The sequence below is a fragment of the Phaenicophaeus curvirostris genome, chromosome 9 (genome assembly GCF_032191515.1).
Source record: "Phaenicophaeus curvirostris isolate KB17595 chromosome 9, BPBGC_Pcur_1.0, whole genome shotgun sequence".
Classification (NCBI taxonomy): domain Eukaryota; kingdom Metazoa; phylum Chordata; class Aves; order Cuculiformes; family Cuculidae; genus Phaenicophaeus; species Phaenicophaeus curvirostris.
This window is the reverse complement of record NC_091400.1, coordinates 35,408,951-35,436,784: the sequence shown is the minus strand read 5'-3', so window position 1 is coordinate 35,436,784 and position 27,834 is coordinate 35,408,951. Positions and strand designations below refer to the sequence as shown.

Below are 27,834 nucleotides of genomic sequence, written 5' to 3'. Positions count from 1 at the left end.
TCTGGAGCACATCTGCCCTTTCGTTTTAGTCACATGCACAGTTACCTTGCGGTGTTTGCTGAGCACTGACGTGGCGAGTTGTGGGGCAAAGCTCCATCACAGCAGAGGATGCCTGTCCACAAGGCTTTAAGAAAACAGCTCATAACCCTGCGTATGGGCTCTCTGTAGATCAACAGCCCCTAGAAGATGCTATATAACCTTTCAACAGCCAGAAACCAATTCCAGTTTGGAGTCTCCTTTCATATTTATGACTACAAATGTTACATGAACAGTGGATCCGCTTTTTTCCCAGAAGCGTGAGCTCTGCGACTTCCCATAATACTCCCCTTTGATGTCAGAACAGTTTCAACTCTGCTGCAGGGCTGCAGCCTCATGTTTTGAGAAGAAAAATGTGCTGTGCCACAAGATTGCATAGGGTTTGTACCTCGCTCTTCTGGATGGATATTCTGCTATGTACACATGCAAATGATTTGAAAAAAGCTAAGCAGATTTTTGCTGGGTATATTGTCAATGATAGCATTTGTGTTTGCAACTGGGATGCTTAAAATGAAACGTGTATCAACGTGAGACCCTACCTAGCCTCATTTCTGGAGCCCAAAATACTTGGGACCACTGTGGGCTCCCATCAATGTGGGTGACGTTCAGGAAACAAAGCAGCAGCCCAGCTGCCTGTTGTTTTGGCCAAATGGGTGATTAATCTCAAGACAGAGGAAAAAATGTGAAGTTTGCCATCTGGTGAGGCTCTTGCCTGTAGAGAAGCCCTGTTTGTTAGCACTTGGTGAGGCATCACTCGTGGTGCAATTCTGGGAATCAGAGTGAAAAATACAACAGCTGTGTCAGACACTAAGCTTGCATAAAATACTCCAATGGATCATTAAAGGAAGCAGTTGGAGGTACTAACTTGAAATTTTAAAAGCCACATAGCTTTTTGGGATAGAAATGTGGAACTCATTTTTGGTGATATAAAATCCAGGAGACTTTCCCTTGGAGAGATGGATGCAGCCATCCCAAACCTGCAAAAAGCTTTGTTTTATGAGAAGATTCCTCAGACAGCACCCATTTCATTTTGCAAAATGGTAAAGACATGACGCTGAGAGGTTGATTTCAGTTTTGCTTGCCTCACCTTGTTACCTTGCAGTCTGGAGCGTGTGCATCAGAGGAAAGCAGAGATGTTTCCCTTTCTCGCCTCCTTAAAACCCAACAAAATGATTACTGAGCACAGCGCGGTCACACAGCCCCTGCGAAATAACATTTTTGCAGAATTCTTGTGTTGAGCAAGAGCAACGCGGTGGAGGTGGCACATGCACAGTTGGATTAGTAAGAGAGGAAATAGTAACCGTCGGCTGTAAGTACCAATTACAGCTGGTAAAACTGCGGCTGTGAGAAATAAGCAAGCACATGTCCAAGTTGAAGGAGGGGCCAGACGACACCCTAGAGAGGAGTGAAAACTCAGCCGAAAAATATGACTTAATAATTAAAGGAATCTTTCTGCTTTTTTTTTTTTTCATGTAAGGCTGCAGCAAGTAACTTTTCCAGGAGGAGAATACCCATGGCACCAGGAGGAGAGAATGGTGTTAAAGCTTGGTTGAGTGTCTTTAAAGATGATGTACATTTAAAAGGAGTTAAATGAAATTTGGTGTTGCTGTCTAAGGAAACCCAGATTTGATTTTGCTGTCTGAAGGTCTAGGTCATGGCTAAGAGATGGTTTACAGTCCTTAAAACCTCTGTTATTTCCAAAGTTGAGGTATTTTAAAGTGCCTCCTCAGCAGAAGGACTTGCTGGGGAAAAACTAAGCTGAGAAGTAAGTTCAGATAAGCTTTTTTTTTAGCGTGAAGCTCTTTTTCCTTGGGTGTCATGTATGTTTCTGAAGTTGCCCAGTGACACATGTAGCACACAGGAGTTACAGGGCGTGTTTTGCAGCTGGCTGGAGCCAGGACTGTTTTTAGGGAGTGAGCATTACCTAACTGGGGAGAAGAAAGGTGCCTTTAACAAAGGCAAATATAAAATCCAGACGCAGGGCACTTACCTTGGTAAAAAGGACTATGCCATTCATCATTAGGCTCCACCGTTTGCTGCCACTTCATGTTTGTGGTGTTTGATCCAGGAGGACCTGTAAATACAGCATTATACCCGTGCAATTTATAGTCAGCCTCTCCTCTGGTTTGGCCATCATTCCCTCCCTCTCGCATCAAGGGAGAAAGTTGAAGGCAGCTTTGTAATTTAATTTGTGAGCATTCCACTTCAGGGTGAGGTAATTAAATGGTAAGGCTCTTTTTGGAGACCTGCTGCCATCTAATGCTCCTGTTCATTTGTGTTGCTGTTCATTCATTTGATCATGTGGCATCTTGCTGGCTAATTTGTGCATATCCAGAGAAAGGGAGCTGAAAGGAAAGGGATGCACGGATGTGGTAGCTTTCTCTGCGCTTAAAATGTGAATTCCTCTGTTTCCTTTCCCATCAAGGTTTTCTTGAGAGCTGTGCCATGTGCAGGCACAGTGTGTTCTGCAGCCTGGTCGGCGAGGGTGGGCTGGGAGACATGCAGTCTCTCCACAGCTCAGTTGGCCAGGTTCAGACATAAGGTCGGGGAAGAAAATTAACTTAGATTTTCTTCAGTGATCACATTGCCCCTGCCCTCCTAAAAGCAGGCTCTGTCTGCCAGTGGGACATTCATACCCTCAGCGATCGTATGCTGATCGTGGTCACAGACCTGAAACACAGAGTAATGACTGCAGACCAGGGCTACATCTCTCATGTGGGGAAAGGATTTTAACTCAAAAAGAATAATTACAGGGAAATGGAGTGCCCACTGAAGATTATGTATGTTTTAATCCACCTTCTGTTTAATTTAGTTTTCTCCTGCATTTAGTAAATGGAGGGAATTTATATGGGAAGAGGACTTGATGGTGGCTATGGATCTCTCACCAAAAACTCCAAACCTTACTCAGGAGAGCAGAAACAGGGTGGAAGGAACAAATAATCTGAACATTCATGAAAACAAACATCCCTTTAGAAACACTTTATGCAGTTTCTAATTAATCCGATCACACTACAGATTGGGTGCTTGGTTTTTTTCCCCCTCTGACACGACTCTCCACAATTTCTGAGGGGCCAGTAGCTCTGCAAAGGGACAAGAGTGCATGGACCCAGGAGGGTGCTGTGGGTGAAAGCAAGAGGCTTTTTTTAGGGTTATATCTCACTTTGCGTCGTGCTGCTTCCTCCTTTACCCTGGCTGAAAGGGAGGGCAGCAGCTAAATGTTCATCCCAGTTGCTGTGGGCTCACTCCTGTGGTGCAAAGTCTCTCCAGACAGGGTTTTCTCAGGTCAGACTTCGTAGGGCAGCCATTCAACTCAAACTACACTCACATTTATGAAAAGGCCTTCCATTTTATCGAGTATCTGGAAGGCAACAGGCTGTCAATGGAGCTGCTCTTGCCTCCTCTCTTTCCTTCAATTAGCAGCTGTAAAAGGGAGACTCGAGGGCAGCCAGACACACATGAATACACACAGGGAAATGGCTAAACCAGGCCAGTGAGGGTTTTTTTCCCCTTTATGCAGCAAAATCTACTGCATAACCCTGCCAGATTGATGGCTTTGCAGATTGCTCTTTTCTAGAGGCATGAATAAAACTCACTGCTCACTGCTTTGCTGGTGAGCTCAGCTGCCGGTCTGGGGCTGAGGGGGAGTTAAATGATTCATTATGACTCTTTATTTTATCACAAGGTTAACCTTGTCTGCTCACTGCAGAGCCTGTCACAGGGAAAGGGTGGATGGGTTCATTCTGCTGTTAATGGAGCTGGGTTGCTTAACCAGAAACCCAGTTTTTATCATTTCCAGCGTGCTGGCATGGTTGTTTCATAGACTATCATCTTTGCAGTACCATCAGGAGGAGCTGCATTGTTGATCGAGCCGGTCAGGAGCTGTTTCTCACCTGGTGTTTGGTGTAGTGCTGACACTGTTACTTTTGTAACCCAAGGGTGTTAAAAAAAATAAAAATCTCATTTCAGTGTTTTTAATGCTTGTCTTGAACAGCCGGGTATCAGCACATCTGTGCTCACCAGCAGTGTCTCCACACCCCATGTGGGCTCGCAGTAGGAAGGTGCAGGCTTTGAGGCACCTGGTTTTGAGGCATGTGTTGTATAGGCTGCCCAGGAAGCTTATTTCAAACCTCTTTGACCACAGGTGGATCACAACATCTTGCTAACCTTTTACTCTCCTTCCCTTGCAGTGACGATGCAGCAAGTGGCCAGGACAGTGGCTAAGGTGGAGCTCTCAGACCACGTCTGCGATGTGGTGTTCGCACTCTTTGACTGCGACGGTGAGTGACCTTATCCTCGCCCCATTCTCCTCAGCCAGGCGGTGCAAGAGTCAATCCAGGGGCAGAAATACAGGGGAAAGATGACAGCCATGAAATCTTGCCATGGCCTTGGCTCTTCCTGACATGCTACCATCTGCTCTTTGGCCGCGGCTCTGTACTGATGTGAGCGTTTGGTGTGCATCTTGCTACACAGCTATTTTGTCCCACACCCCCCAAAACTCTACTTTGTTTAGCAAAATGAGCTCTTGTGCTCCAGTGTTGGAAACGAGCCTATCTTGTACGTTGTTATCTCCAAAGTGCTGGACAAATATCACCTTAATTAATGGCAGCTCCGGACCCTGCTGGGAAGCTCATAGCTTTGCTGGCCCACAGAGGATGTGAACACTTCAGGATAGTTTGTTGCCACACTGAAACAGTTTTGGGTTGATTTAATGAGACTTAGTGGAGTCTTTGCCACCAGGGGACCATGGCAGCAATTCAGACTTAAAAAGTAGCAAAATTCTGCATTTGCCCAGAACAGTCAAGCCAAAACCCAGAGGCCTTGCCAGCACCCTGTTCTTCCAGCACAGTCCTTGGGATCTGGCAACTCTGAGCAGCAGCAGTGATTCATAAAGAGAGAGCGTTTGCTTTCTGATGTAACTATTAATAAAAAAATAAAAATCTTTCATTATTTTCTTCCTTTTTGTCCCAAATGGTTTCAGCGCCACCTGCTGTTCTCCACCTAGGGTGCATCTCGTTTTATTTTTCTCTGTGCTCCAGTGCCACTTTCTGATGTGGTCCTCGAGCAAGATGATCAGGCTGGAGATCAGAGTGAATGGAAGTGTAGCCAAATATTCTTTGTTTGCAGAGAATCTGCTAAATATTTTGATAGCAAACCTTTGGGGTGAAAGACTGGGTTGCAGAGGAGTCCTGGTAAGGAAGGAATCAAGGGGAAAAGCAGGCACACACCTCCTCTTCTTGTGTTTTCACTTCTTTGGTGTTTGTAGACATTACTACACACGCATCAAAAACGTACAGCACCAGAGGGAATTTTACTCACCCCTTGCTAATTTGCTGGAATGTTGCTGCCCAGATTTGCATTTGGATGCAAGGCAGGAAAAAAGCTCTTAAATGGAGAAACTCACTTGTGAGATGTGATGTGGTTCCTGGTATCAGCCAGATTCTCTCTCATTTGATCTGGGAAGCTGCTGCTCCCCAGAAGCTAAAATCAGTGCTGGTAGCTGTGTGCAGGGGAGCAAAATGGGCAACGGGATACATGCAGCATTGTGGCAAAAGGCATCAGCCACTCAGCAGGTGGGCATCAGGCTGTGGGTCGTGCCGTGCCTTACTGCTGTCCCCACCGATCCACCAGCACTCTACATAAAGATCCCAGAAATTTTAGTTTATTGGTAGTTAAGCAACTGTGGAATAAAATTTGCCCCAATTCACTATAATCTTACTTAAGTGTTAAAAATCTGTGCTCTATTATCCTGTGCTCCCATAATTTCTTACATGGCTTAAAGCAGAGAGCTTCCTGCGGGTGCATGGGCATTTGCCTTGCATTTGCTTTTCTGAGTTCAAGCCCCAGTGTTCCTGTAGTGGTGGTGCCTGGCTAGGCAGGGCAGCTTCTGTAGGGTTGGGATTTAGAAGCTGTGGTTTGGTGAGCCTTGGTTAGTAGGGCATTTTGAGAGGTTGAAGCCAGACATGATTTCAGTCTCAGCAAGAAATGGCACTTGTGGCTGCTGCCCTTCAAAGTTCCTGTATGCGGGGAGGAGGTCAGTGGTGGGTTTTAGTGTTTCTGATATTTTTTTTCTTCTGCTTCTCACAGGGAACGGCGAGCTGAGCAACAAGGAGTTTGTTGCCATCATGAAGCAGCGCCTTATGAGAGGCTTGGAGAAGCCCAAGGACATGGGCTTCACACGACTCATGCGGGCGATGTGGAAATGTGCCCAGGAGACAGCATGGGACTTCACCATGCCCAAGCAGTAGTGGGATCAGGGAGGAGTGCCCGGCTTCCCCAACTCAGCCCCCCCACCACGGCCTGTGGGCGAGCCCAGACTGTTTGTAACAGGAGAATTTTGTAAATCATCGTTAGGAATCGAAGCCTGTTGTATTTGCAGCTTCTGTTTGTCGCTGGCTCGTTAATATTCCTCTCTCTCAGGAAAGGACTTTCCTTGGCTTTGTGATGCACCCTGCCTGCGGGGCTGGTTGTCGAGTAAGCTGATGTGCCTGCAACCACATCACTTTTATTTAATGTTACTACAACGTGGCGTGGGGTTTATTTTAATTCTTGGGAGCATTCTAAGAAAGAATCCATAGGATTCCTCAATAGATCATACCATGGGATCTAGGAGCAGGGACTGGAGCAGCCAGGTGCTGAGAGTGGCCCAGCTTTTGGACAACAAATTGCTCTGTGCTCTCTGGGACTGTCAGGGCGGTAGAGGGGACAGGAGTGCCCACAGAGCCCAGGGGCTGCTACTGCTGTAGGAGCAGTTCAAGGCAGCAGAGTCCGGCCCCGTAGAGGGTCTCTAATTTTCTACAGCGTGCCCTCTCTGTCAGGAATTGCTGTTCTGTAACAGGAATAGGCTGAGAAATGTTATTTGCAGAGTGCTATCCTCTGTAAAGTATCACACAAAGATGTTGCTCACAACATGGCTCATGGCTTGTCTCTTTGGGTCGTGTCGGGTCTTGCCTTAAGGCTGGTGGTCAGTCATGGGAAATGGGGCATTTCTGGAAGGGGAACACTGTGGTGTCTTTATAGAGCTGGGAAGACACAGCCAGGGGGCTTGGTGCTGGCTGCCAGTGCTCCACTGTGGCGTGGACCCGAGGCAATCGTATCGCTGCCTGGGCAGCCGTGGCTTCTGGCTCTTTCTGAGACCACAAACCACCTGCAAGAATTTTCCTGCTGGGCTAATACTCTCCAAGACTCATTCTGGAGTTTTAGAAAGCAAGCATCCCTTTTCAGGTCTGGGCAACGTGAGAGAGTGATTTCTATCAATTGTGCAACAAGGTAAGAGCTGTGGACAGAAAGTATTTCTGACTTACATGCATATGTATAAATTTTTCCAGAAATGTTCTGTATATTCCATTATTTCCCAAGGACTAATTTTAATGTTACTATGATCTCCAGCACAGTCAAAACACTTGCAAATTTGGAGATTTGGAGCCAGCTGTGCCTGACCTTACATTTGAGGTAGGGGAAGTCTGCAAACAGCGATGATCACAGGAGAAGAGCACAGATCGTAATGAACACAAGGTACGAACAGTGGCTGCAAAAACACTGTTTGAAAGATTGGCACCTCAAATCCTTGGCCCCTTGCAATGAGAAAGCCCTAAAGAGGCTGCAGCGTGTCCAGGTAAGAACAATGAGGCTGCTGCAGCCCTGTTCCCGGCAGGAGTCGGTGACGCAAACGGGCTTCCTCAGCCCACACCGAAGGAGCCTGGCCGAAGGGAGACCTTAGCGCTCTCTACAACTCCCCGACAGGCAGGAGGCTCCAGCCAGGCGCCCCTTGCTCTCTTCTCCCCAGGGACGCCACACAGGACAAGAGGCAACGGCCTCAAGTAGCACCACGCAACCTTCCGAAAAAATCTCTTCACCCAAAGGGCTCTCGGGCACTGCAACCGGCCGACTCCGCTTAGCCACGCGATTCAGGGCTCCACCGCCATGCTTGGGCCAAGAGCAAAAGCCTACAGCACCCGGTATTCCCAGGCGGTCTCCCATCCAAGTACTAACCGGGCCCGACCCTGCTTGGCTGCCGAGATCGGACGAGATCGGGCGTTCTCAGGGTGCTGTGGCCGTAGGCACCTGGACACGCCTCGCTCACACCGCAACACACACACTGCACACCCCCCACACTAACAACACACACACAACACAAACACCTAACGCAACGCACTCAACACACACACCCCCCACACAAACAGCCCCAAACACCTCACAACACCCACACACCACCAAACGCCCTACGACACACAACACAACACCTCCCCCTCACCACCACCACCACCAAACACCACCCACAGCAGCCTGGCCTCCAGCACACAAACAAACGCACCCCAGGGACACCCAACGGCCTCTCACCCGCACCTCCACACTGCTCAGGAGGCATCTCAAGCCCTCTCTCCACTTTTCGCACCCTCGCCACCACAAAGCCTTGACAGGGGGCGCGGCGCCTCCAGACGAGGCCCAACGCGGTTGTTACAGGCCCCGGCCCGTGGCTCGGGAGGCGCGGGGCGGTCTCTCTGGCCCCGCCGGCGCTGCCCCCGGGGCGGGGCCGGTGACGCCAGGCGCGCGCCCCGCCCGCCGCCGCCGCCGCCATGGAGTCGAACCGGGACGAGGCGGAGCGGTGCTTGGGCATCGCGCTGGCCGCCGCCGAGGCCGGGCAGACCGACCGGGCCCGCCGCTTCCTGGAGAAGGCGCAGCGCCTGTACCCGTCGCCGCGGGCCCGCGGTGAGCGCCCCGGGGCCGGGGGTGGGAGCGGGGCCTGCGCCGCCGGCCGTGACCCCGCGCTCGCGCCTGCGCCGGGGGGGGCGGCGGCGCCCGGGCGGCCTCCTCGCCTCATCGGCGTCCCCGCCCCCTCCCTCCTTCCCTCCTCTTCCCCTCTTCCTTCTTGCCCCCGTTCTGTGCTTTTGCCTCCCTTCTTCCGCATTTTCCCTCTTCCTTACCTTCCCCTTTCTCTCCCTTGCCCTTTTCCCCTTCTCCTCGCCCTCCTTTCCCTCCCTTATTCTCTTTCTCTTCCCTTCCTCCTTTCTTCTTCATTTCCCTAATCCCTCTTTTTTTCCTTACGTCTTTCTCACCTCCCGTTTCCCTCCCCCTCTTCTCCTCTCCCTCTCTTCTCCCTTCCCTCTTCTTCTTCCTCCTTTTGCTCTTCTCCTCCCCTTTTTCTTTCTCCCCTCTTCCTCTGCTCCCTTCTCCTCTCCTCCCCCTTTCCCTTTTCTCTACCCCTTTCTGCTTGCGCGCTCTCTCTCTCTCTCCCCTTACCTCTCCTTTTCCCGTTCTCTCTCCCTCTTTCTCATTTCCCCTTCTCTTCCCTCTCTCTATTTTCCATCTCCTCTCCTCTCTTTCTCCCATCTTCCTCTCCTCTGTTCCCCTCTCCACTCCCTCTGCTCTCTTCCCTTCTCTTCTCCCATCCTCTCTTCATCCCCCCTACTTCGCTCGGCTCTCCAGGCTCTGGGCTGTCTGCCAGCTCCGTCCCTCCCACAGAGACACAGCCTTGCAGCAGAATCCCCTCCTCAAGCACCTTGGGCCGCAGTTTCATGCAGTTTAGGGGTGGGCAGGCAGAGCTTGTGTGAGCTTATGGGCTTCGATGTTTGTCTTCCTCGGCTGTTCCCCTCAGCAAGCATTGCTTCTCATTTCTCACATCGCATTGATCACCACAGCGCAGCTCCTGTAGTTCACGTCAGCATGCGTAAAAAATAACCTTCCTTCTTGGAGACTTCCTGCTAGCTTTAGGGGTTTTGAGGAACAATCTCAGTTCCTAGAAGCTCTAGGGTGTAGGTAGTTAAGATGTCATGAAACAACTAGGAAAGTAGTTTATAGAAGCAACCAAACACAATTCTTTCTCCATGTGTTCTTACACTGTGGAAATTAATGCAAGGGGCTTCTTTTTCCCCTTCTTTTTACTTTGGCAGACCTTATCTGAGCTTTGGTTCTTAGACTGTCTTTTGCAGGCTGTGTCCCCTGGGGAGAGCCCAAGGCTCCCTATAATTTTCTCTTTGGTTGCACGATGCCTTTTCCCATTCCCTCAAACATGGTATTAGCCTGCTGTATGAATGCTGTGGTTTTTCTTCCCATTCCAAGTTTCTACTTTTGTGGAGTTACTGGGTAGGAAAAATGACTTTTGGAGGAAAAAGCATGGCCTAGAACACAGAGACACCTATCCTGACAGAGACTGCCCTTCCTGAGGAGCTCTGCTAGGGCTTTTCTGCACCAGAAAAGCAGATCTGAATGACAGCAAGCACCAGTTTGCAGTGTAAAGCATTCACATTTTGCCCTGTTCCTGTGGCCTGGGACACCCAGAATAAAAAGTAGGATGTGTACTGTGGGAGAACTGGAGCACACGGGATGAAAGCAGAGGAGAGGGGTCGGCGGAGCAGGTTAATGTGTGATGATTTGTGACAAGACCCAGACAAGCTGCTGGTACAAGTTTCACATCTGAGCTGCCAACCGAAGACCCTTTGCGTGATGTCCTGTGGGTCGCTTGTCTGTGCACTTTAGGTCTGCAGTTGGGAAATGTTGCTAATGATCCCGCAGTTACACCACAGTCATTGCATCTTTGCGTAGTTTGTGTGCCCTGGGAGATCTCTGCTCTTTCCTGTGAGTTGCGTCGGGTTTGGCAACGATCGGCGACGTGGACCTTGCACAGACAGCGATTCAGACTATGACCCTGGCTGGGCCCTACAGGTGTCCTCACAGGATTAGTGTAGGGTTCTGGAAGGGAATTTCAGGAAAAATCTTCTATGTAAACGCAGTCAGGCACGCTGGTATAGACAAAGTCCCATCGGTCGCCTCTAGGCTGGAGTTTTGGAAAAATTAACAGAAGCTGAGTAAATGTTGGCTAATAAGCAAGGAAAAGTGATCCACAGCACGTGCTTGTTGGCGGGGAGTGGAGTTGGCAGAACTGAAATCTAATCCCACAGTCACTGCTTCAGTAGTTTATCAGTTTGTGCTGTACTTTGTGTGCACAGGGGCCAGCGTGGCTCTGGGGTGTAGAAGCAATAGAGCTGGGGCTGCAGAGCAAAACAGGACTGGGCTGTGGCCATACTTGGACTTCTGTGGTTGGCTTTGGGAATAACACTAACAAAAATATGGGAAGCTGTAAGGAACTGAGCCTAAAACCGCAAGAGTGAGGTCGGTAGTGGGACAGCCCCGCGAGATGAGGCCTATAGTGCCTGGCGGTTTGCTCCAGGTTTGGAAGGAGCAAAAGTAAAGGCTGTAATTTTGTGAACACTCTCGTGGTGTAAATATGAGTGAGGGAAGGATTTATTTTTCTGGAAGTTGAAATCCATGAAGCCCCCAAGCTCAAAAGCTCATCCCGTGAGTTACTACTCACTAGCCTGATGTCACTTTTGTTCTTCATCCTGTAACAGTTGCCTATGTGGGCTGTTGGATTACCAAGGCGGTGTTTTCTTGCCCCCTACAAGCTCTGCGGGGCAGATAGGATATCTTGGCTCATCTCTTGGTCTGCAAGCATTGTTTGTACTTGCATAAAGTATGTGATTCCCCCATAGTGCAGGGTCTGTAATGTGCAATCCACAGGAGGAGATGAACTGTCCTTCTCGGTTCTAGGCTTGGGGTAAAGGACTGCAAGCTCATCAGGTTACAGATGCCTTTGTAATTAATGTCTGGTTTTAATTGTTATTGTGTGGGGCTGTTCTTTATAATGGGGATGCAACATATAAACTTCAGAAACTACAGGCATGAAGTTGTCAATCTACTGTTCAGTTATAAAAGGATAAAAGTAGTTTAGAAAGATGGTGCTATCCAGCTGCCAGGGAAAAGCATGATGGAAAGATACTTCTGTGCTTGGAAGAGTCTTACTTGGTTTCACAGCATTGTCACTGGGGTGGTTAGGCCAGGCCTGAACGTGTGTCCCTCCTTGGCTGAAAAGGACAGAGGACAGCGAGCCTTGTGAGGGGGCAGTGACAGTCTGCAGCCGTTCACCCAGAACGCACGCACACCCCACCTAGGAAGAGGGGAACTGAATTTATGCAGTTCATATTCAATAATTGAGACAGAAGGTGGGTGTTTCAGCTTCTTCTACAGACATTGAATACGTAGGTAAGACAGTGCAGGAGAACAAAGCACCCCTCTGACTCACTTGTACCGTGCTGCCAGCAAGAAGTGCTGCAGTGCTCTGTCCTCGAAAAAGGGGCTGTCCGACACTGACGTCCCACAGTATGATTTTCTGCACTCGAAAAGTATGGTAATCTACCCAGGACAACAGACTCTCAAAGGCAGGAGAAAAAGAAGAAGAATATGCTTTACTACATGTTAGAGAACAAATATGGAAATGCTTTGCTATTAAGTAAGGGGTGGGTGAAACGGTGAGGGTCTTTCCGGCTAAGGGTGAGAGTCTTGGCGCGGTGGCAGAGATGAAGAGGGGTTTCTCCATGAGAGAGTGGGAAAGGCAAGTTGAGCTCGGCAGTCTTTTAACTTATTTTTTTTCTTTTCATGTTTTTCTCATTTCAGCTCTGCTTGAATCGCTCAACAAGAAGGAGCATGCAGCCAATGGCCAGTCCCAATCCAGGGAGTCCACAAACCACCAGTTCAAGAAAATGAGCGGAAACTTCCCATCGGCCAACGGAGAGGCTGGTGGAGAGGCTCCCAAGGGCTACACTCAGGACCAGGTGGATGCAGTGAAAAGGTGTGTGCACAGTGATCCGTGCCTTCAACTCACAGTTTGAGTTTATGATGCAATACTAGTCTGTTTAAAAGATGTAGTGGTGGAACACAAAGGAGGAAGGCAGAAAGAGTAGGTGGAGTTGGACCACCATTCACATTCTGTGTCGTGCAAGGAGATATGGTCAGCTTTGAACCATATCAAGTGTATTTGAATTCACTAGGTGTTTACAAAGGTATCTAAGAGGATTTATAGCTACACTAGTCCTGGGAGGCAGCTGGGTTGGGTCTATGAGGGATGAGATTTTTTCCCCAAAGGCATGTACAAGGGCTGGAATGGTAGACATGTAAGTCTTTTCCAGGCTGACGTCCAAAGAGGCATTTTAGATGCATTCATCACACGGTCTTCACGTTAATTTCGCTTTAGTTTTGTTTAGTAATAGTGTGAAAAATCCCTCATCTTCCCAAGATCTTGTAGGTAGAAGTCACGGCTCATAGCTTGTGGTAGGCAGCCCTCCTGCTCTAAGCTTTGCTGTAGTAGCAAGTGACAAGGCCCATCCTTCTCCCTCTCTCCTGATGATGTTCTGTTCATGGTCTCTTGCCCCATAAAGTAGAAATCCACCCCAGAATGCTTCACTCTGTTAGCATGATATACCTCTAAATCTCCTAATGGAAAGTTGCAGGACATGTTTATCTAGTCACCTATTTTCCAAACCCTGTTTCAAGCTGTTCTTTATTCATTTCTACCACTTGCAAATACCGGAAGTTGAAAGACTGAACTGCACGCACAGTTGCTTTGTAAACTTTGTGTAAGGTGATGGGCATGGCCTGAATTGCGCAAGACCTGCTCTGGCTTATGGACTTATGGGGATGCTTGTTACATCATCTATTTCTCCAAAAACCCAGCCTGCTGTCTTCTGCCTCATGGAGGTCATGTGAGAAGGAGAAACCATCGCTGGGCTGTGAGTGTACCCAGAACAAACTGGGCAGCAGCACACATGGGCCTGGGCAGCTCGCTCTTTCTTCCTCTAAAATTCAGCTGAGATTATTTTTAGCTCTGTGAATTAACTTGGTCTGAGGAGGGGCAGGAGCCAATAGCCCAGTTGTGCTTCAGACCCTGGCCTGCCTTTAGTAGTCCCTCCCATCAGCCTTCAAAACGTGAGTATGATGAAGCTGAAGCTTATTTGCTGTTCGCATTCTTCAGCAGGTGATACCATTGCTTGGGGAGAGGCCCTTCTGCCTTGACTGGCTCAACTTGTTCCGTGAGAGTGTTGGTGAGCTGGTAATGCCGGCACAGTGGGAATGAGTCTGAAAAGAAACTGAGTCACCTTCTGAGGAGTGAGAGCTGGGTAAACCAGAGTTCACTGGACAACATCGATCGAAACTGCTGTACATGAGACGTTGCAGAGTTGATGTACTCAGTGTGGAGTAGTTTTCACAGCTAAAACTAAATGTCCATGTTTTCTCCCCTCTCTGCAGGGTAAAGCAATGCAAAGATTACTATGAAATTCTGGGAGTAAATAGAGAAGCTTCTGATGAGGACCTGAAAAAGGCTTACCGGAAACTTGCGCTGAAGTTTCACCCGGATAAGAACCATGCACCAGGGGCTACAGAGGCATTTAAAGGTAAAGAGCATTTCCAGCTTTGTGGTTGGCCTTCAGCTGTCAGGCGATGGTGTAGAGTTGGGCTAGCAAGGACTCTTAAATTAACCTCTCGAGTCAGATAGAGTGAAATAAAGCTCTTGGTAAAGTTGTGTCTCTTGTTCTGAGCTGGTTGTGTTGTGGACAAAGTATACTCCAAGCTTAAAATAATAAAAACAGGTTGGCATGGACAGTCTTCACCTCTGCTGGTCACACATGCAGAAGCCTTTTTTCCCTTTCTCCTAGCAGCCCTTCCTGTCTTTCCAGCCTCCTGCTAGGCTGCTCAGGGGGAAATCCCCTTGGGATGTTAAGCATCCTTTTTTTCGTTTTGGAGAGATACCAGAACATCCACTTAGCAGAGGTGCACTCCAGGCACTGCAGCCGTCCAGCTCAGGGCAGAGGCTGAGGTGAACCACTGTCTGATGACAAATTCAGTAGAGAACCGTAGGTTGTGCAGCACCAGAGGCAGCTGTTGGGTCACAAATCCTTTGAGAGAAACATTGGTGGGCAGGCCCAATGGCCAGAAACTCATGTTCTTCAGAACTGGTATTCAGACTCTTCAACTCAATGAGCATCTCAGGCAGCCAGTAGGCCTTCGGGTTTCTGAGCAAGCACTCAGCGCCTGACCATTGTGAAAGGCTGCAAATGGAATTAGTGGACAGAAATGACAGGTGAAAATTTCTAGGACAAAACTGCACCAGTTATACAACTGAGTACAGCCAGAACTAAAGAAGATCCCTAGGAGCTTCGGTTCTGCTGCAAAGAGCCCACTTTTCAGGGGCTCTCTGCGAATGCAGCAGGATATTTCCTGGGTAGTAAGATACCTTAAAACTGGAGTAATTTCCCAAGAGAAATGCTATTGCTTGGAACATATAACCCCATTTTCCCTTGCAGGCTGTGGAGGTTTGATTATTGTCATTGAGCTAAACACAGAACTCCTGATGTCAGTTGTACAGCATTATTTTGCAGTGTTAAGCCATTTAAATAGCATGGTCCAATTCTGGCCATCTTGGGAGTGAACTACATGAGACTTCTACTGGAGCAGGGAGCAAGACTAGACTGGTGTGAGTGGGTCGATACAGTACTTGGGTAAGCTTCTAGTAGACATAAACTCAGCAGTAAAAGTCTTATGTAAGGTTGTTCAAGTCTTTTAAGACTTAAATCCATAACCAATAGGTGTATTGCTGTGAGCAAATAGTGAGCTGGCCCTCAGCTACTTCGACAGTTTGTTTTAGATGGGACCCAGATTAAAGAGTGAGGATCTGCAGACTTCTGTCTACGCTGCATGTGTAGTAAGCTGCTGTTCAATGGTTTATCCTTCGATCCTTGCTAAGTGGCGAAAGGCAGGTTTCCTCACTTGTAATCTTGAATAATGATGTTTGCCAAAGTCTTAGACAAGAGTTACGTGCCAGAAGTCATACGTTAAGCAAGGTGCCCTTTGTCCTCTGCTGTAGAGTTGTCTGCTCTCAGGTTATCTCCTCCAAACCTTGCCTTGTTGGTTCTCCCATCCTTCAGACCCACACTGAGTTCCTGGTTTGCAGGGTTCGCTGAAGTCCAGCTGTTCTGCTTCAGAGGGTGAAGGAGAAATTGCACTACTATGAGGATTTTAGTTAATTTTTTCTTATGTTGATATATTAGCTGAAGTCTTGACATTCGTCTTCCCGGTGACAGATGATAAAGCTTTGTATCTTGTCCTGAGAGCTTGCTTCAGTCCATAGTTGCAACTGGCTGCAGTTTGTCTTGTAGCAGATTGACATCACCTGCCTTTGGCTGACGTGAGAAAAAGAATTGACCCTGCATACTTTGAGCTAAAATCCTGATTTGGAATTAGGTGTTTGTTGGGCTTCGTCAGCAGAGAGTCAGACAGCGAACAAAACCCTGAGCCACTCCATTTTCATTGCTTATTGACACAAGCTAATGTGCTGAGAGTCAGTCCTTGTCGTCAGGCGTCCTTGCCTGGTGGTAGAAATGTTTGCTCTGTGTGCCTGAATTGTAACCAAGGAGAACCAGTGTATTGATGTTACATCTTCCACCCCTCAAATCTCTGGTCTAAGAAGAAACCATACACCTCAGTCTCACTGCTGGGAAAATGTTGAGTCTTGGAGTTAATCTCCTCCAAAGGCCATGTAGCTCCCTTCTCTGTCATTTTTTTGTGGAGCCACGAGTTGCCCAGGGAAGTCGTGGATGCCTGGAAGTGTTCAAGGCCGGGTTGGATGAGGCCCTGAGCAGCCTGATCTGGTGGGAGGTGTCCCACAAAACAGCTTTAAAATCCCTTCCAACTCAAACCATTCATGATTCTACCTCTGCCTTTTATACACCAGGCAACTCCCGCCGTGAACGTTTTTGCCTCCTTGCTGCAGAGGAGGGGGAGAGGACAGGCTCTGCAGTCACACAGGGAGGCTCCTGGGTGGGTTGGGCAGAGGGGAAGTGGTAAGCTGGAACGTGCTGAGAGAGAAGGACAGAAGTCAGAGAGTGGCAGGCAGACTTTATGGTAGAAAAGCTTAAATGTGCTGAGGTTGGAAGGAGAGCAACCTGGGGAACTGGCAGCGATTTAGTTCCAGTACATTTCCACCATCACAGGCAGCTGTAATTATGCACATTACTACTGGTATCTGGGAATCTTGAAATTCAGAGCTGCCAGACCCAACTTCTAGCCAGTGTTTCCTTGCTAGCTTTTATGGGAGGCTTTAAGGTCTCTTTCAGTGATCTAGCCCATATTTAAATTCTTGGCAGTTCTGGTTTTAGGCAATAACATTGAATTCCCTTAATGCCACTCAAATTTATCAACTGAAATGGTGTTTTCCTATACAGTTGCTTGTGGCTGAAGGATCTGGGCACTAATTCTTCAAAAGAAATAACAAGTTTAATTGAAGTGAAACGTGTAGTTGCTCTGCTACCAGTATTTCCTCCTCAGTCTATTGTTGCATTCACTGAGAGGGTTTCTCTAGGGATATATTCCGAGTTCATACCAGTCTTATGGGAACTTCTTAATTTGAATTAATTAAGGCCTTTTTCATTGAGCCTAGTGTGGTTTCCTTCCATCTGTGATTGCCAGAGAAGCGCGCCAGGTACTAGTGCTGCACCACTGAAGTAGCCTATTGAGGGGACGTGGGTAGCTGTGCATTTAATTTGTGTAATGAGTAAGGTAAGTCCTACCACTTTGCAGGGCTGAACATATTATCTGCAGAAGAAAGAAGCTAATCGCTTCCTTATTGTCAATATTTCAGCCATTGGTAATGCCTACGCGGTCTTGAGCAACCCAGAGAAGAGGAAGCAATATGACCAGTTTGGAGATGAGAAACTCAACCCTGCTCGGCATGGACACAGTCACTCAGACTTCCACCGTGGGTTTGAGGCAGACATCTCCCCTGAGGACCTCTTCAACATGTTTTTCGGTGGTGGTTTTCCTTCTAGTAAGCATGTTAAACCTTAATCTCTTGAATGGGACCCGATCCTTGTGACAGAGCAGCAGTGCAATAGTGATTTATTTGGTCATGCAAGGAATGCTGAGTTTAGTGATAGAGTGTTTTCATTCACACGTGACCTGAACACCTAGAGTTTCTAAGTTGTTCAGAAGGGTACGTGGAGAAGTCAGCATCCAGCAGGTGGTACCATCAGAGCTGGACTTCTTCCTAACTTTGTTTGCATGCTGGTAACATTAACTCTTACTAAGTTGGGTTGAGTGTTAGAACAAAACATTATTTGTTTTAAGACTAGTTGTAAAATAATCCTATTTTGAAGAAGGCTTTTCTGCCTGGTGGTCTTGGTGGTTATTCTTCTCATCAGAGCAAACTGTAGTAATGCCTGGGCCTTGTTCTTGATCTGTATCTGCTCTGCCACGCAGCTGAAGCAGTTTCTCTAAGATCAGCGTCCACTTCCTTCTTTCAGCTGTGTCCTGTAAAAAAACAGCAAAATGTTATTTCTAGAACATAACTCAAACCTCTTGAATTGATGAGTGTGTCCTGTCTTCCTGCAGTGCTGATCGTGGTTTGGGTGGCAGGAAGGAACAGGGTGGCTATACCTTCACTTGATGGTTTCTGTGTCAAGAAGACACAGGTTTAATACAAGGATAAGGGTATTTAAGAAGACTTCCATGTATTTTCACCAGTTGTATTTGGTTGGCAGTGGAGGCAGTGGTTATTTGACCTCCATGGATTACATTGGAAAAACAAATATTTTGTTTCAATTGAGAAGATTTGCTCTGATAGCTCTTTCCTGCCTGGTATGTAAGAATTGAAACGCTAATGTCAAGTGGTTGCAAAGGTGTCTTGAGGTCTTTTGCAGCGTTTGTGTTCTGCCTGTCAGAGAGGTGAAGCTCCTTGGGCAAAAACAGGGGGTTGCTATTTTAGCTCAATCTTTTTTCCTTTCCTCGCTGTCCCAAGAGAATTCATGACCACTTTCTCGACCGGTCTCCCTTTTCAGCTGTGGTTTTGGCATTTAACACAAGTCATGCTCTGTTTTTAGCATGGAAAAACTACCAAAATCACTGCTTTTTCTTTTTGAATAGTTTTTCATCTAATATAAATCTGATTAGAAGTGAGAAGGCCTGTACAAGGCTCTCACTCTACCCTGCTTTGGGCAGCAGGTTGGCCTGGGTGACCTCCTGAGGTCACTTCCAACCTGGATTTTCATATGATCCTACAAAATCCTGGAGATGGATCTCTGTTCCCAACACCTTTTCACCTTCAGACAGTACACCTGAGGAATACTCCTTTTTCAGCAGCAGCTTACATCGCCCGTTTTGTAAATGCTGGCTTCAGGTGATAAAGAGAATTTTTTGGTATGAAATCTTCTTCAGTCTGCTGTTGCGTCTCACGTCTGCTTCGCCCTAAGGCTGCAGCCGTCTCAGTCAGGACAGCACGATGGAATAGCTTCAGTCAGGGACCTGCTGAACAAAATCATGGGCATGCACCTTGTGCACTGGGACATCCATAACGATGTCGGGAACAGCCCAAGGCTGTCAGGTCACTATGTCACCAACTGATCCCAGCTCCAGCCTGGATGCAGCCCAGCCAGGCAGACTGGCTGGCACACTGCTGCCTACATGACACAGGCTGAACTGAGAGCGGTGATAGCAGCAGGCAAGATCCAGGTGTGAACACCGCATGGATTCCTTTACAATCTCTTGTCCTTATACCTTGGCTGAGCATGGCCCAAACCAGAGAAACAGATCAAGCCCATTCTGGCAATGGTCTGAGTTAAAATTTCTGAATTTGCTGTTGGTTTTTGGCACCCAGTCTACTTTTTTTCTGTTATGTTTTCATTGGTGAGGCTAACTTGGAGGTTTGCCACCTTCCGTGTTTCCTTCCTGTCCAGCCAGCACAGTCTTACGTGCTCTGACTTTTGAGTAACAGTTTTCTTTGGCCTATAGGTAACGTTCATGTGTACAGCAACGGCAGGATGCGATACACCTACCATCAGAGGCAGGACAGACGAGAGCATCAGGGTGACGTAAGTGGAGAACAAGGTGGGGTGCTGGGAGTCTAAAGGTTTTTCCAGTGTGCAAATTGCGAGGTAGTTGGTGTCACTGTATTGTGAAACAGGCCTGCTTGTTCCACACACACACACACACACACACCTCGCCCCGAAAAGAAAGCTGGAGCTGTGAGAAATGGGCTGCTTTCAGAATTTACACTAAGTTGTGGTTTAATATGCTGGTGGTTGTTCTCCTGGGACTCTTATAGCTGGGAGAAACATGGGGAAAATGCTGGTGTGTCTTGGAACGGTGCCACCTTGAAATAAGATTGCACCAGAAAAGTGTACCTGTCTGTGCCACAAAGTAAGCATTTCCTTTCTGATTTAGTTGTCATTTCAAGAGCCAAATCCAGTTTTTAGATGACATGGATACTTGCGGCACCTCCCAACACAAACTCATTTTCCCTTTTATTCCAGTATTGAAGCTGGAGTGTTTCCAATCTGTGATGCTTAATTAACCAAGGAAAACACTTGATAGCATGAGCTGGTTTTATGTTTTCCCATCACAGAAAATCTAAGTTTACCTCTAAGACTCCAAACCTTCCGGTCTAGAGGAGTGAGAATGAGGGGCTTGCTGTTAAAGAGACTGGGTCTATGTATTAAGATTACTCTTCTCTGGGGATAGACAATTATCATTTTTTAAATAAACAAACAGGAATTCTCAGATGTTTTTTTCTCAAGCTTAAAGGGGAACGTGTACTCTGCTGGAACTGGCAGGAGCACAGGAGGTGAGGTAGAGAGTGCAATAGTTTCATCTAACACTGAAGAGGGGAGAAGGCTTTCCGTAAAACCAGTTCTGCTCACTAGCACAAGCAGGACAGAAACCACATATGCTCTAGAAAAACAAAACATGGTCGGGAGGCTTGAAATTCACTCACAAGGTTCCAGTCCCCTCTGCCAGTCCCCTCTGCCCTTTGTCACATCTAGAGAAGGGGCAGTGGGTTTGGACTTTCAAAGTCACACTGCCCTTTCTGGAGGAAAACTGTGGGCTACTGTGTTCCCCCAGTTATTTTGTGGTGCCTCCTAAGCCGAATGCCTGTGAAAAGCAGGAGAATTGAGGTTGTGTGTGGGTTGGGAGGGAGGGGGAGCGGTGCTATGGGTTCCTTGCTTACAAGCGTATGGGTGGCACTCCACTGTGTGTTTCTGTTCCTTCAGGGTGGCCTTGGTCTGTTTGTCCAGTTGATGCCTATCCTCATCCTGATCATTGTGTCTGCACTAAGCCAGATGATGGTCTCCAGCCCACCCTACAGTTTGAGCCAGAGGCCGTTAGTACCAGTTACTTATCCAACTGGGGAGGGGTGGGTTCCGGAGGGCAGGGTGGCCTGGCTGGGTAGGAGTCTAGGTGCTTCTGGGATTTTTTTTGCTTTATTTCATCACTCTGTTGCTCCTCCTGCCAGGTGTCTCACACATCAGTGAGGATTCTCAAACAGGTCTTGAGGTGGAAGGTGTGGGGAAGGGTGGAGGGTGCTCACTTGCCTAAGGGAGGGTGTTGTTTGACAAGAACCTTCTGCAACCTGTGCCCACAGCATGGATCCCTCCTGGAAAGGGACGGGCACAGTGACTTTGAGAGGCTGCAGCCCAGCACCGAGATCCTATATGTAGAATTAATTGAGATGTAGAGTTCAAGTTCAATTGGGGCATGAAAAACAAAAGCCAGATGTGTTCTTCATGAAAGCCTCCGTTTTTGCCTAGTACAAAGCAATCGAGGAAGAGAAGAAGGAATAAAAGGCACTCCTGTAGGGTAAAAAACATTCCCAGAGAAATCCCCTATTTTTGAACTCTGACCTCACCAGATGAAAGTGAAGCTGGTCTGTGCCAGATCATGTGGAAATGCCCTGACCTACTCATTTGGCTGACAAATGAAATGAGTCTGTATTCTTACTCACTTTGCAGTGCCAACAAAGAACGGCAAAACAGGCTTGATTTCTGGCTGCTTGCATCATTCTTGACAAAAAGTTGATGTATTTGTAGTGGAAGTTCCATAAGTGTGTTCAGAGAGGATAGTTATTCTGAGAGGCTGAAGAGTATTGAGATGTGATTTCTGCAGTTGATATTTGGAGTATAAAATTAAGCATTATATATGTATTCCGGTTTGTTTTATACTGGTGAAGAGGCAGCGTGTGGGGCAAAAAGACGTCCAGCGAAGCCAGGGCAGCTTTTAAATGGGCAGGGATTTGGTTCCAGCTGTGTCAGCTGTCAGAGGAAATCCACTCATAAGCCCCCTGGCACGTCTCTGCTGCTCGGTTCCCATTCCCTGTGCTGTCCCCGTCTCTGCCTGCTTGGCTAGCAGCCAGCAAACCCATGTCCACCTTTGGATTTGGATGAGAGCGGCAAATGAGCTGGTGCAGTCCTCTGTCATCCTTCCCGAGTGACCAAGGGGCTCCAAATGCAATTAGCTCAGGAGCAAAAGGCGTGCTGTGCCGGCAGGCGGTGCTGCTCGCTTGCTGCAGGCAGCTGGGCCCCTTTTGCTGCCTGATGTTAAGGGAAATGTTGTGCTCAGCTGTCATTCAGCAAAATGCTGGAGCTCGCTGCGCTGAACTCGGTGAACTCAGATTGGAATGCCATTTCTTGATAGTGAAGCTGTCACTGAGAAAGGCAGAGTCCTAGAGAACCCTTTGTCACTCACTGTTGTCTTTGTAAATCTCTTCCAAAAACTAGCTTCCTGCCAAAAGATCCATCTAGTTGTGGGCCTGCCTGTGCCGCCCTGTTCTTTTCACCTCATCCAATTTGCCTGACTTAATTACACCTCTGACTTCAGGCAGCAGGTTTCCTGGGCCAGGTCCTGCCCTTATTTTTATGCTTTATACTTAAGCATTCTGCTGAGGCTTTGCGAGCTTAAATACCCCTCCGTTGAGGGCACACTTTGTAGCCTCCGTAGTTTATCTTTATACAGAGGAGGAGTATGAGCTTAGGGATCTCTTGACAGATAAAGTAGTGAGCTGAGCTTCTCCTGGACTGCATCTTGGCCAGCAGGCACTGCTGGGGATGCAAAATGCCAGGAGAGATTTTTGGTCATGTTAAGCCTACCCAGTTATGCACCACTACTCCCTGAGCACTGGACCTCGACAAAACGTGCAGGAGTCTCCTGTAAACCCTGATAACAGACTGAAGGGTGAGCCGGATGAGTTAATGTTTATACCTAGCCTGAGAATTGGGCTTGCTTCTAATGCGGCAGCCAGCTGGTACTTGTAATGGGGAACTCTGGGCACTTCTCCAGCTGGAGCAGTTTCTGATGAATCCAGTGTTTGGGCACAGGTCCTGTGTTACAGATTGCAAACACACCCTTAGTGAGTATCTCTAGCTGTGCTGGAGTGCTGGGGATAACAAGCACAGGGCTCTGTCTGAAATACAAATCCACAGGGTAGGGTCAGAAGAGATTTCCTTCTAGAAAGTGCTTTCTGTCCTGGTCGCTGTGGGCTCTAGTGCATAGCAGGTCTAATTATATGCTTGCAGCAACTGTGCTTGTTGCAGCATGTGACACGATGGAGGAAGCTGACGCTCTTGGGGTTAGCGGATACCTTAGCAGAGGGGACTGAGTTCAACCAAGGGGCAGCCTTGCTGAGCAGGGCGCTGCAACAGTCAGCCCTGCTTTGCCTCTGCTGCAGCGCTGCCGTGTTCCTCTGCCTCGATGGCTGCTCTCACCCCGCGCTGCATAAGCACCAGGCTCCAGCTTTGCAACCATCGTTGGGGCTCACCGCCAAAACCAGGCGATGGCATCGTCAGCAAGGAAATTGCAGGGAGATCTAATTAGTGCTGAAAATTCTAGTGAATGCTTCATTTTAAGTGGGTTTAGGCCTTGGGCAATCTGCCTCAGAGTTAGGTCTGTATTCAGAGCTCTGCCCACCTAGCTAGAGGCCTGGCAGAATTTCTCTCCCTGTGTTGGCGTTTCATTTCCACCAGAAATTATTCTCCTTTCCAAACCTTCAAGTCTGTGGGTGCACGTGACTGATACATGTTTTCAGCATTTGGTATCATGCTGTACACTGTAAATGGCTGGGAGGTTCTTGCTTTGCCTTTGAACCATGTCACACACTGTTCTTCCTCTGCTTCCTGACCTAGGTCTGTGGGTCACATACACAGGAGAGTGACAGAGCACTTGAAAGTTGTCTACTACGTATCTGAGAACTTTGCAGATGAATACACAGGCACAAACCTGAAAAGTGTTGAAAGGAGCGTGGAGGACGACTATATTGCAAACCTTCGAAATAACTGCTGGAAGGAAAAGCAGCAGAGTGAGTAGTTGGGTCAGGAGCAGAGGGTCTTGTCTGCTGCCTGAAGTCGGCTTCAGAAAGGTCTTCTACTGGGCCTGAGTTATGCTGAAGTTGCACTTAAACATGGTGTGAGCACATTTCCTGTTTATAGGGGATTTGTTTTCTATCTGAGATTTCATGACAAATCCAATACGTGGGGTTTTTGTTTTGTTTCTTAATGCTGCTGTCGAACTGGTCTGACAGGAGTTGTGCCCCAGGGTTTGCCTGCCTTGTCAGTAGTATATCTCCGATTTCTGTTGGAGGGGGAAGGTTGCAGCCATCTCATTTGAAGGAGGCCCCCCAGTAGCTCTGTGTAATATTTTAGTTGTAAGATGACTGGTCTAAAGCCTGCTGCCCGTGGTGTCCTCTGTCCCTGCGAGGGCTGAGGTGGCAGCACTGACATCGACATGCGAGCTGCTGAAGGCACGTGGGGTTTTGGAGGGACAACGTGAGAGATGATCTGGCCATCCAGGCAGGCAGCAAGGGCAGCTAGCTGCTTGCCAAGTCCCAGGGGTGACCTGACTTGCCCGTTCCCACCACTTGGAGCAGTGGCCAGGATAGGATTTGAGCACCTGGAATGCAGGAGGAACTGTTAGAGCCCAGAGTGGTACCAAATGCAGCCAATGCACAGAGCTCTGAGTTTCTCCGTCCCTGTGCTGCTGGATTAACTTTCGTGTGGGCTGCTTTCTGTGCCTCCTGGGCAGGCCCCATCAGGTTCCTAAGGCTTTCCCTGGGGCAAATGAGCTGTCAGCAGATGTTACGCCCGTCCTGTCCTAAAGGGCACGGAGCATTTCCTTAGCCTCATCCTATGCCATGAAGAGCTTGAGGTGCCTCCTGTTGCCTCAAGATAGCAGAGTCTGTGGTGGGACGTGGCCTGGTGGGTGGATCTCCTTCCACGTTGCATCCCTAACGCTGGGCTTTTCCCTTTGTAGAGGAAGGCTTGTTGTACCGAGCACGCTACTTTGGAGACACGGATCTGTACCAGCGAGCACAGAAGATGGGCACTCCCAGCTGTAGCAGGCTGTCAGACGTTCAAGCCTCTCTGCATGGATAGTCACCGCCTGCCTGCTCAGCAGAGGTCTGGGTACGAGCTGGTGATGCTTCCCTGGGCACAGCAGTGCTCCTCTTACATACTCAAATCCCCGTTTGAGACACGGGCCTTCATGAGTCTCCTCCAGATGCACACACGTAGTGAGCGTCCGCTCCTTAATCAGGAGATGTATTTTGTTTTGTTTGTATGTTGGCACTCTGGGCTCTCTTCCCAAGCTCCCTGTTTTCTCTGGTGCTGTCGGTGTTGGGTCTGAGCTGCCACGTTTTAATGAGCCATTTTCTGGTTGCTTTGTTGTCTATTTTACTGAAAAAGCTGTTCTCCTCTGACACTTAAATACGATGACAGGGAAGGGACTCCTACCAAACAGATGTTCCTGGCCCCCCATTGCCTTCCCATGATGCTCAAGGAAAACAAAGCAAATGGCCAAAGTTCACAGCAGGCTGTGGAAGTAACTTACTGGGTTAAACTGGGAATCGGGGTAAAAACAGCTCAGGGGGAGTCTGGAAGACCTGGGGGTTGGAGAGCTCGTGTTAAGGTGAACCTGTACAGCAAGTGCGAGAGCAAGTGCGCTGTAACACGGGAGAACTGCATGAAAATATTGGCATGGAGCTTGGAGTTCTTTTTCTCCTTAATTATCTGGGCTGATTTCACCTACCGGGTGCTGCTGGGGTGGCTGTAAAACATACAGGTCCCTCCTACCCACAGAATTATTTGAAAAGAGTGTTTCTGTAGGAAACAAATCAGAGGTGAAGCTCGCGTCAAGTGTTGAGTGTACAGACAACATTTAGGCTTGCAAATCCTTCTTGGGGACACTGGACGTCGAGCTGCTTGGTTTGTAGTCCTGAGTGAGGAGGTTTAGCAGGAAAGGTTTTGTTTGGGTTTTATTTTCCTTGGCAAAGGGAGTGCGCCTGAAAGTTCGGCCCTTAAAGCAAATCATCTGGGTTGTGTTCGACCTTTTTTGGGGTGTGTCCTGTTTTTGGAACCATTCTTATGTTGATACACTCGCTCTCTTGTTTTGATAACTGCGCCTCGTCTTTCATGGTCGACTGGCATTACTTATCTGCTTTTCTTTAATTCCCTCTCCATCCCCACGGTCTGAAAAGAGCTGCTCTTTGGCAAAGGGCCCGAGAGTGCAACTGGAAAAGCTGCTGCCTGAAGTGGGGAGGGGAAGGAAGGGAGAGGGACGGGGATGTGCGATTGTCCACAGACTGACACTGCTCCCGCTTCTGTTCCCAGACTCCTGAAATGCCTGAGGACTTACGGTGAAGTGCACTGAGCCAAGGAGATGGACTTTGTATCTGAAAGAATCAAACTTTATCTTAAAAATGGAATTGGAGAATTAGCAACGCACAACTGCCCTCTTCCTTCTCCCTGCCTGTCTCCGCCGTATGACTCGCATCTCAGGCAGTGATCAGGACAGGAACTCGAGCTGCCCCCCTTCGTCCTTCCCTTCTGACACCGCTCGTGTGTGACAGTCTCGTTGCTCCTGGGATCCCACAACTCTGAGAACAAACACGTAGAGTGTTAAACAATACAAACTAACGGCAGAAGCCAGGAAGCAAAAGGAGACCCTTTGTGACTGTGCTGGTCAGTGCCGACGGAGAGAGAAATTTGACAATTTGGTGATAAAAGAAAACTTTAGGAAAAAAAAAGAGAGGAAAATATAATCTATTTAGAATTAATTTATAGATGTATATATGTTGTACTTTTAAACTATGCAGGGGTTGGATGATTAAATTATTTTGTGTTCTGCCCGGCTTGGTAAGCAAGGAAGTGAGAAGTCTCATCCCGAGGTGTCTCGCTCTGCAGCACTTTCCTGCCTGACACACTAAAACAGGAATCACTTTGCTGTTACTGTATTTTGCTTTCTGGAGGCCTACAGCATTCTGTGGCTTGGGAAGTTGATACGGGCCTTTTGGGTTATAATAAAAGTAATTCCAAATCCATAGGGGGCAAGAAAGAAACTGGGGGAAACCACCTGGAGCTGTGGTGTGGTTTTGCAGCGCTGGCAGAAGCCGCAGTGGGTCAGCTGAGCCCAGCATCGTGCTCAATGACAGGAAGGATTGTCCTGGATAGTTTTTGCTCATCAGTCGTTGGGTTTATTTGTGCACGTAACTTCTTTCTTTTTTGCAGACTCTGCTTTAATTTTGCCTCATAATCAGCACGCAGCATTCGTTCTATAAAGAGAGCTTCCCAGCAGCCCTCTTCGTTTGCTGGGGTTTTCTTTGTGTGTCTGGCACTTGGGGTTCCTCGCCTCCCGGCACTGCCATTCGCAGCGTGGCTGTGGCCTTGACACCCTATCTCTAAGGTTTCCTAAGGAAACCTCTAAAATACTGCTCATTCACCAGAAACAGGGCTTTCTCTTGCTTCTGTTGAAAGAAGTTTTGCTAGGGGGAGATAGGAGGTGCTCCTGCTCTCTCCTTGGATCCCACCTGAGCTCTGCAGTACATCCCTCACTCCATCGCCGCAGGCAGGACCAATAGGCAGGCACTCGAGGTGGGAGCTGTGGCTTTGAAGCAAAGCCAGCAGAGGCGGAGCTCCCTTCCCTGGAATAAACTGGATTATTGGGATTTTGATTTGGTGCTCCTCAGTTCATTCTTTTCTAAAGATGTTTCCAGTGAGATTCATCCTCTGACACACGTAGGGGAATGGATCAAAACCACAGCAGCTCCCAGGTGGGGTGGCAGGGGCTGAGAAGGAAGGTGATTTCATTCCTATGACCTTAGGAATCCACGTGTTCTGTCTTCAGCTATTTATTTATTTGGCAAAATAATAGCCCTCCTGT

General features: G+C 48.2%; 2 protein-coding genes and 1 non-coding gene across 6 annotated transcripts in view; 2 read left to right on the top strand and 1 right to left on the bottom strand.

The window, feature by feature from the left end:
- The window catches only part of MICU1 (mitochondrial calcium uptake 1), a 98,576-nt gene extending 91,207 nt beyond the window's left edge, over positions 1 to 7,369 (top strand). For all 3 annotated transcript variants that reach the window (XM_069863914.1, XM_069863917.1, XM_069863915.1), the window contains 2 exons: positions 4,224 to 4,313; positions 6,121 to 7,369. In XM_069863914.1, the coding sequence (XP_069720015.1) occupies positions 4,224 to 4,313; positions 6,121 to 6,281 (251 nt within the window). In that variant the 3' untranslated portion in view covers positions 6,282 to 7,369. The remainder of the gene's footprint in view (positions 1 to 4,223; positions 4,314 to 6,120) is intronic.
- A 607-nt stretch (positions 7,370 to 7,976) lies between these two features.
- Positions 7,977 to 8,095, bottom strand: LOC138724422 (5S ribosomal RNA). The gene has a single exon (XR_011338052.1). It is a non-coding gene; the product is annotated as a 5S ribosomal RNA (ribosomal RNA).
- A 478-nt stretch (positions 8,096 to 8,573) lies between these two features.
- DNAJB12 (DnaJ heat shock protein family (Hsp40) member B12) lies at positions 8,574 to 26,803 on the top strand. 2 transcript variants are annotated; one of them, XM_069863841.1, is made up of 9 exons: positions 8,574 to 8,742; positions 12,484 to 12,658; positions 14,113 to 14,258; positions 17,501 to 17,686; positions 19,645 to 19,724; positions 20,904 to 21,013; positions 23,808 to 23,980; positions 24,931 to 25,076; positions 26,286 to 26,803. In XM_069863841.1, the coding sequence occupies exons 1-8, from the start codon at positions 8,610 to 8,612 to the stop codon at positions 25,050 to 25,052; spliced, it is 1,125 nt and encodes a 374-aa protein (XP_069719942.1). In that variant the 5' UTR covers positions 8,574 to 8,609; the 3' UTR covers positions 25,053 to 25,076; positions 26,286 to 26,803. The 2 variants fall into 2 exon arrangements, with proteins under 2 accessions (XP_069719942.1, XP_069719943.1); XM_069863842.1 differs by having other exon boundaries at positions 8,587 to 8,742; positions 24,931 to 25,082.
- The last annotated feature ends 1,031 nt before the right edge of the window (positions 26,804 to 27,834 follow it).

Bases quoted from the DNA above. Each gene is read 5' to 3' on its own strand.
- DNAJB12 (XM_069863841.1), top strand. From the start codon at position 8,610: ATGGAGTCGAACCGGGACGAGGCGGAGCGGTGCTTGGGCATCGCGCTG. The intron at 8,743-12,483 runs GTGAGCGCCCCG...TTCTCATTTCAG, and splicing joins CCCGTCGCCGCGGGCCCGCG to CTCTGCTTGAATCGCTCAAC. The intron at 21,014-23,807 runs GTTAGTACCAGT...TTCCTGACCTAG, and splicing joins TACAGTTTGAGCCAGAGGCC to GTCTGTGGGTCACATACACA.